This window comes from Scyliorhinus torazame, chromosome 16, assembly GCF_047496885.1.
Source record: "Scyliorhinus torazame isolate Kashiwa2021f chromosome 16, sScyTor2.1, whole genome shotgun sequence".
In the NCBI taxonomy this organism is placed as follows: domain Eukaryota; kingdom Metazoa; phylum Chordata; class Chondrichthyes; order Carcharhiniformes; family Scyliorhinidae; genus Scyliorhinus; species Scyliorhinus torazame.
In genome coordinates this window covers 70,016,962-70,030,238 of record NC_092722.1, presented here as the reverse complement: position 1 = coordinate 70,030,238, position 13,277 = coordinate 70,016,962, and the positions used below count along the sequence as shown (strand labels likewise).

At 53.9% G+C, this 13,277-nt stretch overlaps 1 protein-coding gene across 1 annotated transcript in view; it reads right to left on the bottom strand.

Moving 5' to 3' along the window:
- The window catches only part of LOC140392867 (alpha-2-macroglobulin-like), a 525,178-nt gene that overhangs the window by 188,782 nt on the left and 323,119 nt on the right, over positions 1 to 13,277 (bottom strand). Inside the window, exons 15-16 of the mRNA XM_072478610.1 lie at positions 2,322 to 2,471; positions 1,557 to 1,700 (exon numbers count right to left, since the gene is read on the bottom strand). Of these exons, the coding sequence (XP_072334711.1) occupies positions 1,557 to 1,700; positions 2,322 to 2,471 (294 nt within the window). The remainder of the gene's footprint in view (positions 1 to 1,556; positions 1,701 to 2,321; positions 2,472 to 13,277) is intronic.

The following is a 13,277-nucleotide window of genomic DNA, read 5'->3' as shown; positions in this document are numbered from 1 at the left end:
TATGTCCCTCTCTCTCAGTTAATCATTCCCCTTCTCTATCCATTCTCCTCTCTCTCTCACACACATTCTCTCTCGGTCACACACTGTTTGTCACACACTCTCTCTCGATCACACATTCTCTCTCGTTTCTCTCTGTGAATCACTACCGCGCTCTATTCAGCTCTCACACTCTGTCTCTGTCACACTCTCTCCGTCCTCTCCCTGTCTCTCTCTCTCTCTCCCTCTCTGTGAATCACTCCCTCTCTCTATCAATCCCTCTTTCTCTCTCACTCTCTGTAACATATTCCTTCTCTCCCTATCTGTGAATTACTCTCTCTCTCTATCTATCTCACTGTCATACACTCTCTCTAGGTCACACACTCTCTGTGTAAATCACTCTCTATCTATCTAACCCTCGCTCCCTCTCTCTGTCACACTCTCTCTCTGTCCTCTCTCTGAATCTTTGTCTCTCAGTGAATCACTCCCTCTCTCTATCCATCCCTCACTCTCTTTCACTCTCTCTCACAGACTCTCTCTGTCATACACTATCTCTTGGTCACACCCTCTGTCTCTCAGTCCTCTCCCTGTATCTTTCTCTCTCTATCCATCCCTCTCTCTCTCTCTCTCTGTCACACATTCTCTCTCTGTCCTCTTCCTCCCGCTCTCGCTCTCTTTGTGAATCAGTCCCTCTCGCGATCCATTCCTCCCTCTCCCTCTCTGTAACACATTCATATAGAAACATAAAATTATGAAGGAAATAGGCAAGATAGATTCAGGGAGGTTGTTTCCACTGGCGGGTAAAGCTAGAATTCGGGGCATAGCCTCAAAATAAGGGGGATCAGATTTGGATGGAGTTGAGAAGGAACTTCTTTGTCCAAAGGGTCATGAATCTGTGGAATTCCCTGCCCAGTGAAGCAGTTGAAGCTACGTCGCTGAATGTTTTTAAGGCAAAGACAGATAGATTTTGAACAGTGAAGGAATTAAGGGTTAAGGTGAGTGGGCGAGTAAGTGGAGCTGAGTTCACAAAAAGATCAGCCATGATCTTATTGAATGGTGGAGCAGGCTCGAGGGGCCAGATGGCCAATCCTGCTTCCAGTTCTTCTGTTCTCATTCCCTCTCTCTCTATCCTCACTCTCCATCAATCAATTACCCTATCTTTCCCTCTCTCTCTCACACACCCTCTCTCTGTTACACACTCGGTCTTTCAATCCTCTCCCTGTCTCTCTGTCATTCCCTTTCTCTATCCATCCCTCTCTTGCCCTTTCTGTCACAAATTCCCTCTCTATCCTCACTCTACATCTCTCTCTGTGAATCACTATCTATCCCTCTCTCTCTCATGCACCCTCCCTTGGTTACACTCTCTCTCCGTGAGTCACTCCCTCTCTCTATCCATCCATTGCTCTCTCTCTCTGTCCTCTCTCTGTATCTCTCTCTCTCTGTGAATCACTCCCTCTCTCCCTGCCTCTGTCACACACTCCCTCTCTTTCTGTCCTTTATCTCTTCTCTCTCTCTTTCACACATTACGATCCACAATCTATGTCACATTTTGTCTCTTTATTTGTCGCAGTAACAGGAACCTGGAGAAGGAGGGCGAAGTCTCCAACAGCATCGTCCATGGAGACGGGCTCTGACCAGGGGTTCTGAAGTCTGCAGAATTCCAGATCTTCCCAATCTCTGTCCTTGTTTCCAGAGAGGTCGATGCCTGGCAGCAGTGAATAGACCTGGAGATAACGGAGACAGGAAATCATCAACAGGGTGAAGATCTGAAGATTAATTCCTCACTCGCCTGAGGAGCACACCCCACAGTGAGCCCAAACTGACAGCGATTGGACAGCATATTCAACCAGGAAAGGATTCACACAGCAACCCACACCCAAGGCAGTCCTCACTAAACAGAATCCCCAAAAGAATCAGGAGCAGGAACTTGGGCTGATTCACCCCCTTTCTAATCCAGGGGTCACTGGACGGGGATCAGGAGCAGGAACCCGGGATGATCCACCCTTTCCCTAATCCAGGGGTCACTGGCAGGGAGAAGGAACCTGGGCTGATTCACCCCCTCCCTAACCCAGGGGTCACTGGACAGAGATCAGGAGCAGGAACCCAGGCTGACTGACCCTCCTCACTATCCCAGGGGTCACGGGACAGGGATCAGGAGCAGGAACCCAGGCTGATTCACCCCCTCCCTAACCCAGGGGCCATTGGACAGGGATCAGGAGCAGGAACCCGGGCTGATTCACCCCCTCTGGGTCACTCCTCTCTGGGTGTGAGTAGCTCCCTCAGTACTAGTTGGGTTTGGTCTTGGGTATATCTCGCTCCTGGTGAGAGTAGCCTCTGTATCTTACACTGTCTCGAGAAAGCTCCTTCTCAGGTTTGAGGAGTAGGACACTGCGATCGACAACTCGTAGTCCACACAGAGAGCCCGGGGCAGCATGAACATCAAGACTGACGTGACTTTTCAGCAGGTCTTCAGCCACTGAGAAATGGAGAGACACCTAGAGGGAGAAAGGAGAGAATGGAGATGAGTACAGGAGATAGAGAGAGAGAGCAACAGCGAGAGGGAGAGAGTGACTGAGAGACAACAGAGAGAGACAGAAAGAGAGAGACAGCAACAGAGGGAGACACAGAGAGATGAGGTTGACTAAGTTGATTCCAGAGGTGAGAGGTTTGATGTATGAAGAGAGATTGAGCAGTTTAGGCCTGTATTCTCCAGAGTTTAGAAGAATGGGGGAGATCAAATTGAGGTATACAAGATGATGAAAGGTGCGGATAAAGTAGACGTGGAGCGGATGCTTCCTTTTGTGGGGTATTCTAGAACGAGGGTCATCGTCTTCGGATAAGAGGTAGAAATTTTAAAATTGAGTTGAGGAGAAACTACTTCTCCCAAAGGGTTGTGAATCTGTGGAATTCGCTATCCCAGAGTGCGGTGGATGCTGGGACAGTGAGTAAATTTAAGGAGGAGTTAGATAGATTTAAAATTAGTAATGGGTTGACAGGTTACGGAGAACGGGCAGTTAAGGCCAGGATGCGCCCTGCCATGATTGAATGACGGAGCAGGCTCGATGGACCAACTGCCTAATTCTGCACCTATATCTTATGAACTTATGAGCGAGAGACACACAGAGAGCGACAGAGTGTGAGCGAAAGAGAGAGCGAGAGAGAGCAGCAGAGCAAGACAGTGACAGAGAGACAGCGACAGAAAAAGAGAGACAGAGAGAGAGCCAGAGAGAGCCAGAGAGCGAGACAGGGATAGAGAGAAAGAGTGAGAGACTTGAGAAAGAGGGAGAGACAGCGACAAACAGAGTGAGAAATAGTTAAAGAGAAAGTGAGATAGACAGAGGTAGAGAGACAGAGAGAGAGACAGACAGAGAGAGAGAGACAGAGAGAAAGACAAAGAGAGACAGAGAGAGAGACATATAAATGGGCAACGAGAGAGAATTGGGAATAAGCGACAGTGACAGAGATGAATTAAAGGCAGAGATGGAGAGAGTGAGTTTGACAGTAGAAACAGAAATAGATAGAGGGAATGTGACAGTGCTAAAGTAGAGGGGTAGATGGAGAGATACAGTGTAAGAGAGCAGAAATAGGGGGATAAATAGAGAGAGGGAGTGGGACAATGTAGAAATAGAGAGATGGAGTGTGACAGAGCAGGTTGATGAGATGGAGAGAGGGAGTGTGACAGAGCAGGTTGGAGGGGAGATGAGAGAGGGAGTATGACAGAGCAGATTGGAGGGGAAGATGGAGAGAGGGAGTAGGACAGAGCAGATTGGAGGGAGAAATGAAGAGAGGGAGTATGACCGAGCAGATTGGAGGGAGAAATGGAGAGAGGAAGTGGGACAGAGAGGGGGAAATTGAGAGATGGAGTGGAACAGAGCAGATTAGAGGGGGGAATGGAGAGAGAGAGTGTGACAGAGCAGAAACAGAGGGCTGTATGGAGAGAGTGTGATTGAGCAGATTGGAGGGGCAGATTTAAAGAGGAAGTGTGACAGAGCAGATTGGAGGGAGAGGTGGAGAGAGTGTCATACAGCAGTTTGGAGGGGGAGATGGAGGGAGCAAAAACTGAAACCACTGCACAAATTCAGCAGGTCTGACAGCATCTGTGGAGAGAAGGGAGCTGACATTTCGAGTCTGGATGACTCTTTGTCAAAGCTCGAGGGAACTGAAAATAGGGTCAGATTGATTCTTTTGTGAGGGGAGGGGATGGGGGCATCGAGGGGTGGACCTGGATAGGGGGCCAGCGATAGATGGAGATTGACAAAGATGTCGTGGACAGAAAGGTAAAGGGAATGTAAATGGGGGTGATCAAGGCTAAGCAGGTTGGTGACAGTGGCACATAAAGGGATTAGAACGTGTGAATGGCAGAACAAAGGTAAGCAGTGTGTAAAAGGGCAACAGGGAACAAGTAGGGTCGGGGAGGGGGGGACAATGGTGAGGGAAAAACAGATCAATGGAAGAAATGAAAATAAATTGACATAAATAAAAATAGGATGAAGGTGGAGGAGAGAGTTCGCAGACGGAAGTTGTTGAACTCAATGTTAAGTCCGGAAGGCTGCAACGTGCCCAATCAGAAGATGAGGCGCTGTTCCTCCAGTTTGCGCTGGGCTTTACTGGAACATTGCAGCAGGCCAAGGACGGACATGTGGACATGAGAGCAGGACGGTGAGTTGAAATAGTAAGCGACAGGAAGGTCTGGGCCCTGTTTGCAGACGGACCGAAGGTGTTCTGCAAAGTGGTCATCCAGTCTGCGTTTAGTCTCTCCGATGTAGAGTACACCGCATTGGGAGCAGCGACTGCAATAGACCAGATTGAGGGAGGTGCACGTGAAGCACTGCCTGACTTGAAAAGAGTGTTTCGGTCCTGGGATGGTAAGCAGAGAGGAGGTAAAGGGGCAGGTGTTACACCTTCTGCGATTGCATGGGAAGGTGCCGTGGGAAGAGGGTGAGGTGTTGGGGATGATGAAGGAGTGGACCAGGGAACGCTCCCTGCAAAATGCTGACAGAGGGAGTGAGGGGAAGATATATTTGGTGGTGGAGCCAAGCTGGAGTTGGCAGAACTGGCGGAAGATGATTCTTTGTATGCGGAGGTTGGTGGGGTGAAAGGTGAAGACAAGGGGGACCCTACCTTGGTTCTGGGAGGGAGGAGAGGGTGTGAGGGCAGCGGTGCAGGAGATGGGTCAGACATGGTTGAGAGCCCTGTCGACAATAGTGGGTGGGAAATTGGGTTTAAGGAAGAATGAAGGCATGTCAGCAGCACCATTTTGGAAAGTGACCTCATCGGCACAGATACGACGGAGGTGGAGGAACTGGGAGAATGGGATGGAGTCCTTACAGGATGTGGGGTGTGATGAGCTGTAGTCGAGATAGCTGCGGGAGTCGGTGGGTTTTAATGGACATTAGTGGACAGTCTATCCCCAGAAATTGAAATTGAATGGTCAAGGAAGGGAAGGGAAATGTCGGAGATGGACCATGTGAAGGTGGAAATTGGAAGCAAAATTAATACATTTTTCCAGGTCCAGGCGGGAACATGAAGCGGCACCGAAACAGTTGTTGAGGGACTGATAAAGGAGTTGTGGTAATGGGGGTGGAGTAGGACTGGACGAAGGAATATTCCACATACCACATAAAGAGACAGACAAAACTGGGACCCATGCGGGTTCCCAGAGCCGCACCTTTGGTTTGGAGGAAATGACCAGGTCCAGATGGGACCATGAAGTAACACCAAAACAGTCATTTAAAAAGATATATTTTTATTAAGGCATATATAATAATTTTAACAGTTTTCAAGATGAAAAAACAACAAAACAAATAACACCCACACAACCAACAACCAAACCCAGCCAACGTGGCTTACATACACAGTTCACCAATCCCCCTTTCCGATTAACTATTTCCCACCTCGACCAGCACCCCCATGCTTCCCTCTTTCCCTTCCCCCCCCCCCTCCCTTCTATCTGCTGACAGCATAATTTTCCCCAAAGAAGTCGATAAACGGCTGCCACCTCTGGGTGAACCCCAACATCGATCAGGGCAAACTTGATCTTCTCAAGCCAGAGAAACCAGGCCATGTCACTAACCCAGACCCCCGATTTCGGGGGTTCCGAGTACCTCCACGCCAATAAGATCCGCCTCCGGGCTACAAGAGAGGCAAAGGCCAACACATCGTCCTCTCTTACTCCTGGACTCCCGGGTCTTCCAACACACCAAAAAGTGCCACCTCTGGACTCGGCCCACCCGTGCTTTCAATACCGTTGACATGACATCAGCAAATCCTCGCCAAAATCCCCTAAGCTACGGCAATGCCCAAAAGATGCGGACATGATTTGCGGGCTCACTCGCACAGCGCCCACACCTATCCTCCACCCCTTCAAAAAATCTGCTCATACGGGTGGGCAGCACGGTAGCATAGTGGTTAGCACAGTTGCTTCACAGTTCCAGGGTCCCAGGTTCAATTCTCGGCTGGGTCATTGTCTGTGCGGAGTCTGCACATTCTCCCCGTGTCTGCGTGGGTTTCCTCCGGGTGCTCCGGTTTCCTCCCACAGTCCAAAGATGTGCAGGTTAGGTGGATTGGCCATGATAAATTGCCCTTAGTGTCCAAAAAATGTTTCACTTTCCCAATCTCCCTCGCCGCCACCCACTTCTTTAGCTGGTGTGCTAACATCCTACTAGCCTTCTCCCCATATTTGTACACTGTCCTCTTGCCTTTCTCAACTGCCCCACCGCCTTCCCTGCAGATAGCAACCCAAACTCCATCTGCAGCTTCTGCCGCTCCTTCAACAACCCCGCCTCCAGTGCCTCCGAGCACCACCTGTCTACCTGAAGAATCTCCTTCACCAACCTATCCATCTCCACCCACTCTGCCTTCTCCCTGAATCCCCGTATCAAAATAAACTCCCCTCTCACCGCTACCTTCAACACCTCCCATACCGTATCTGCCAAAACCTCCCCCGTATCATTTATCTCCACATACCTCCAAATGGCCTCCCTCACCCGCACACACACGTCCTCCTCCTCCGCCAATAGCCCTACATCTAACCTCCAGTGCAGGCGTTGACCCCCACCCTTACTCACCCGCAAGTCCACCCAAAGCGGGCCATGTTCCAATACCACAATTGGCGAGTACTCGACGTCTACCACCCCCGCCAGCAACGTCCTATCCATAACGTAAAAGTCAATTTGGGCGTACACTTTGTGCACAAGGGAAAAAAATTAGTACTCTTTCGCTCTTGGCCACCCAACCCTCCACAACCCTCCATAGATTTAACCCCCCCCCGCCATGTGTTCCATTAAACCCCTTTAGCTCCTTCGCTGCCGCCGACACCCTGCCTGACCTTGAGCTCGACCGATCCAGCCTTGGATCTATAACTGTATTAAAGTCCCCCCCATAATCAGTCGATTCGAATCCAGATCAGGTATCTTCCCCAACACCCGCCTCATGAATTCCATGTCGTCCCAGTTCGGTGGATAAATGTTTACCATCACCACCGGCATCCCCTCCAACCTCCCGCTCACCTGCCCCCCCCCCCACCCCCCGAGTCCGCCACTGTACACGCCATCCGCTTATTAATCAGAATTGCCAGCCCCCTTGTTTTAGAGTCTAGTCCTGAATGGATACCTGCCCTATACACCCCTTCCTCAGCCTAGTCGGATCCACCACCCTCAGGTGTGTCTCCTGTATCATTGCCACGTCCGCCTTTTAGCTTTTCATATGTGCGAACACACGGGCCCTCTTGACTGGCTCATTCAACCCTCTCACATTCCATGTGATCAGCCTGGTCAGAGGGCACCCCTCCCCCACCCTCTTGCCAATCAACCATAACCCTTCCTGGGCCAGCCTCCAGCCCGTGTCCTGCACCTCCTCAGGCCCAGCTCGCCTGGTAGCCCCCGCCTATGGCGCCTAGCATCCTACCCCCCACTGATTCCCCTCCCCCAGCTCAATCATTCTCCCAGTGCAAACTTTACAACCAAACACAAAGAAAAGAGAAACCCACCATCCCCCAACAAGAACGAAACAAGCCCAAAACAGAGCAACGGCCCCAAATAGAGTCCATAGTAGTTCATACAAACCAGAAGAAATCCAAAATACAAAATATGAACATCCCCGCCAGAGTTTAATGTCCTCCTTCTCCTGCCAGTCCATTATCTCTAACAAATTCCATCTCCTCCTCTGGCGACCCAAAATAGAGTTCCCAGCCTTCATATGTTACCCACAGACGTGCTGGGTGCAACATGCCGAACTTCACCCCCTTCTTAAAGAGGGCCGTCTTCACCTTATTGAAGCTCGCCCTCCTTTTGGCCAGCTCTGCACCCAGGTCCTGATAGACGCACAGCACGCTGCCTTCCCATGTGCAGCATCTCATCTGCCTGGCCCACCTCAAAATCTGTTCCTTATCCAGGAACTGGTGCAGTCACATCACCATCGCCCTTGGCGGCTCGATCCCTTCCAGCTTCCTCATCAGCGCCTTGTGCTCCAGGTCCACCTCCAGGGGACGAGCAAATGCCCCTTCGCCCAGTAGCTTCTCGAACATCCGCGCCACATATGCGCCAGCGTCAGTTCCCCACTGCCCTCCGGCAGGCCGACAATCCTGTACAATCGATTCTTCAGGTCCTCCACCTTCGCCTGTAGCCTCCTTTGTTGATCTCGCATCTACCCCATCTCTGCAGCCATCGAGGCAAGCTGCTCCTCGCGCTCCCCCACCGCCTCCTCCACCTTCTGGATCATCTGGCTCTGGGTCTCTAACGTCATCTCCATGCGGTCGATCTCCACCTTTCGCGGATCCATCACCATGGCCAGGTCCTCTAAGTTCTCCTTCCTCTGCTGGGTAAATTTCTCATGGAGGAAGCTCACTGGCTGATCCGTCGACCACTGGTCAGGCAGGCACGGAACCTGACCCACCGCCATCTTCCCCTGTGTCGCAGGCTCCACACCAGCTTTCAACAATTGTTCCCTCCTTTCTCAACAAGTTCTGGTCCACAAATCCATATACCAGTGGGATAATCTCTTCTTCCACCCCTCCGGCACCTTTTACAATCACTCAGCTCCACCGTTAGCCGGGGAAAAGGTCCAAAAGGTCCACCACGAGTGGGAGCCACTTACACCATGGCCGCCACCGGAAGTCCACCAAAACAGTCATTGATGTATTGATAAAAGAGTTGAGGGATGGGGCCGGAGCAGGATGGAAAGTGTGACAGCAGATTGGAGGGGGAGAGGAGAGAAGGAGTGTGACAAAGCAGATTGTAGATTGTAGAGAGAGGGACTGAAACTGAGCAGATTGGAGGTGGAGATTGAAAGAGAGAGTGTGACAGAGCTGATTGGCGGGGGAGGTGGAGAGAGGGAGTGTGACAGAGCAGATTAGAGGGTAAATGGAGAGCTATGCAAAAAGGGAGGTAGAGAGAAAACAGGAAAGTATAGACAAGTGAGCCTAACACTGGTAGCAGGGAAATTGCTAGAGTCAATTATCAAGGATTGCATTGCACAACATTTGGAAAGCAATGGTGTAATCTGACAAAGTCAGCATGGATTTACGAAAGGAAAATCATGCTTGACAAATCTACTAGAATCCTTTGAAGATGTAACTAGTAGAGTTGACCAGGGAGAACCGGTGGATGAGGTGTATTTAGAGTTTCAGGAGGCATTTGACAGGTCTCACACAGCAGTTAAGTTAAAGGGCAGAGGTGAGGAGAAATTTCTTCATGCAGAGAGTGGTGAATCTGTGGAATTTACAACCATGAAAGTAGTTGAGGCCAAACATAATTTCAAGAAGGAATTAGATATAGCTCTCGGGGATAAAAGGATAAAGGGATATAGGGGGGAAGACGGGATCAGGGTTGAATTTGATGATCATCCATGATCAGAATGAATAGCGAAGCAGGCTCGAAGAGTGAAATGGCCTCCTCCTGCTTCTATTTTCTATGCTTAGAAAGAGGAAGCAAAGCAGATTGGAGAGTGAGATGGAGAGAGGGAGTAGGACAGAGCACACTGGAGTGGGAGATGGGGAGTGGGAGATAGGGGGCGAAATTCTCCGTTATCGGCGGAAAGTCCGCCGATCGGCGCAAAAAACGGCGCAAATCCCACTTGCGTCACGTCATAAAAATGGGCTGATAGTCTCCGGCCCGAAATGGGCTAGCAGCGACGTGACGGGATCCGCGCTTGCGCAATGGTTCACGCCGTGCAGCGTCATACGCGCTGCACGGCGTGACGGCTCATATGGCCGCGCAGCTCCCCCCCACCCGCCCGGAACACCCGACCGCAACACCCGACTGGATGGCTAGCCGTCGCTCAGCCCCGAGGTTCGAGTCACGCGATGTGGAGGCGCTCCTGGACGCGGTGGAGCAGAGGAGGGACGCCCTGTATCCCGGGCACGGCCGCAGAGTTGCCCCACGCCACAGCCGGCGTCTGTGGAGGGAAGTGGCAGAGGCCGTCACCGCTGTGGCCCTGACACCACGGACAGGCACCCAGTGCCACAAGAAGGTGAACAACCTCGTCAGAGCAGGCAGGGTGAGCCTCCCCCAAATCCCCCTCCCCCATATCCCCATATCTCCCTCTCCCCCATATCCCCCCTCCCCCATATCCCCCTCCCCCATATCCCCCCTCCCCCATATCCCCCCTCCCCCATATCCCCCATATCCCCCCTCCCCCATATCCCCCCTCCCCCATATCCCCCCCTCCCCATATCCCCCCTCCCCCATATCCCCCCCTCCCCCATATCCCCCCTCCCCCATATCCCCCCCTCCCCCATATTCCCCATATCCCCCCTCCCCCATATGCCCCATCCCCCCTCCCCCATATCCCCCCTCCCCATAACCCCATATCCCCCCTCCCCCATATCCCCCCTCCCCCATATCCCCCCCTCTTCCATATCCCCCCTCCCCCATATCCCCAAGTGAATCCAGCCCTAACCTTAACCTCTGCAATGCACGCGCAACCGATGGCGTGCATTCATATACCTGCCTAACAGTGTTGCCTTTTACCCCTGCCACCACCCCCCCCCGCCCACAGGAGAAGCGCGCACACAACAATAGGGAGCATGTGAGGACTGGAGGAGGGCCCACTGATGAGAGGCCACTGACCGTACACGAGGAAAGGGCCCTGGAACTGGCTGGCGGACCTGAGGACCGGGAGGTTGCTGATGCAGATCCCACTTGCGTCACGTCATAAAAATGGGCTGATAGCCTCCGGCCCGAAATGGGCTAGCAGCGACGTGACGGGATCCGCGCTTGCGCAATGGTTCACGCCGTGCAGCGTCATACGCGCTGCACGGCGTGACGGCTCATAAGGCCGCGCAGCTCCCCCCCACCCGCCCGGAACACCCGACCGCAACACCCGACTGGATGGCTAGCCGTCGCTCAGCCCCGAGGTTCGAGTCACGCGATGTGGAGGCGCTCCTGGACGCGGTGGAGCAGAGGAGGGACGCCCTGTATCCCGGGCACGGCCGCAGTGTTGCCCCACGCCACAGCCGGCGTCTGTGGAGGGAAGTGGCAGAGGCCGTCACCGCTGTGGCCCTGACACCACGGACAGGCACCCAGTGCCACAAGAAGGTGAACAACCTCGTCAGAGCAGGCAGGGTGAGCCTCCCCCATATCCCCCCCTCCCCATATCCCCCCTCCCCCATATCCCCCCTCCCCCATATCCCCATATCTCCCCCTCCCCCATATCCCCCCTCCCCCATATCCCCCCTCCCCCATATCCCCCATATCCCCCCTCCCCCATATCCCCCCTCCCCCATATCCCCCCTCCCCCATATCCCCCCACCCCCATATCCCCCCTCCCCCATAACCCCATATCCCCCTCCCCCATATCCCCCCTCCCCCATATCCCCCCTCTTCCATATCCCCCCTCCCCCATATCCCCAAGTGAATCCAGCCCTAACCTTAACCTCTGCAATGCACGCGCAACCGATGGCGTGCATTCATATACCTGCCTAACAGTGTTGCCTTTTACCCCTGCCACCACCCCCCCCCCCCTCCCCACAGGAGAAGCGCGCACACAACAATCGGGAGCATGTGAGGACTGGAGGAGGGCCCACTGATGAGAGGCCACTGACCGTACATGAGGAAAGGGCCCTGGAACTGGCTGGCGGACCTGAGGACCGGGAGGTTGCTGATGCAGAGGTCGGGGCCCCACGAGCAAGTGAGCCACCAACAGCCCGTCCCCATATCCCCCCTCCCCTATATCCCCCTCCCCCGTATCACCTAATCACTGCCTGATGTCTAACCATGCATGCTTCATTGTGTATCGCAGGACCAAACGTCCAGGCACCCATCCCCGCAGATGCACACCGCCCGCAGGATGCCCCTCGGAGACCACGGGAGACGGAGAGACCCGGACCCTCCAGCATGCGACGCCCGCAGGATGCCCCTCGCACACCACGGGAGACGGAGAGACCTGGAGCAACAGGGAGACGACACCCCCGTCACGTGCGGGAGCGACCACCCAGCGATGAGGGGGGCAGCCACAGGCCCCGTCAAATCCGAGCCAGGACACCACTACCCAGGACACCACTATCCAGGACACCCCTACCCGGGACACCACTACCCAGGACACCCCTACCCGGGACACCACTACCCAGGACACCCCTACCCGGGACAGCACTACCCGGGACAGCACTAGCCGGGACAGCACTAGCCGGGACAGCACTACCCGGGACAGCACTACCCAGGACACCCCTACCCGGGAAGACGAAATACCGGACAGTGACTCAGAGTGGATGGGTGGAGACGAACCCCCACCCCAAAGTGCCATGGACTCAGAGTGGGACGAAGAGCACGACACAACGCCACTGCTGTCACCAACACCCTCCACCATCGCAGAAACACTCACCACGGTTGGGCACTTTAGTGATGAGGCGTCTGGTACACTCACTGGTGCGCACAACACAGCCATCCCGGTACAGCAGGTGGAGGTAGGAGCAGCAGAGGGACCGGGCGGTCGGAGGGCAGCCCAGGCCAAGCGAACATCTGCCGCCCAGATGGATCCCGGGTTCCTGCAGTTACCACACCCACACATAGATCCGATGCAACCACCGACACGGAGACGAGCGAATAGGGTGACGGGTGGCTTGCGGCGGCTGCGGTCGCAGGTGGAGGAGTCCACCCGCGTCCAGGAGCTGGGAGTGGTCCCGGTCATGCGTGCCACCCAGGCTGACACCGCACGGGTGGCGTCCGCGGTGGAGGCAATGGGTGCGACGGTGTCAGACATGGGGAACGGTTTGCGAGGCCTGGGGCCTTCCGTGCAGGCGGCGTCTGTGGCCCAGGAAATGGCTGCCCTCTCACAGGAGGCCATGAGCCAGTGCCAGCGCCAGATGG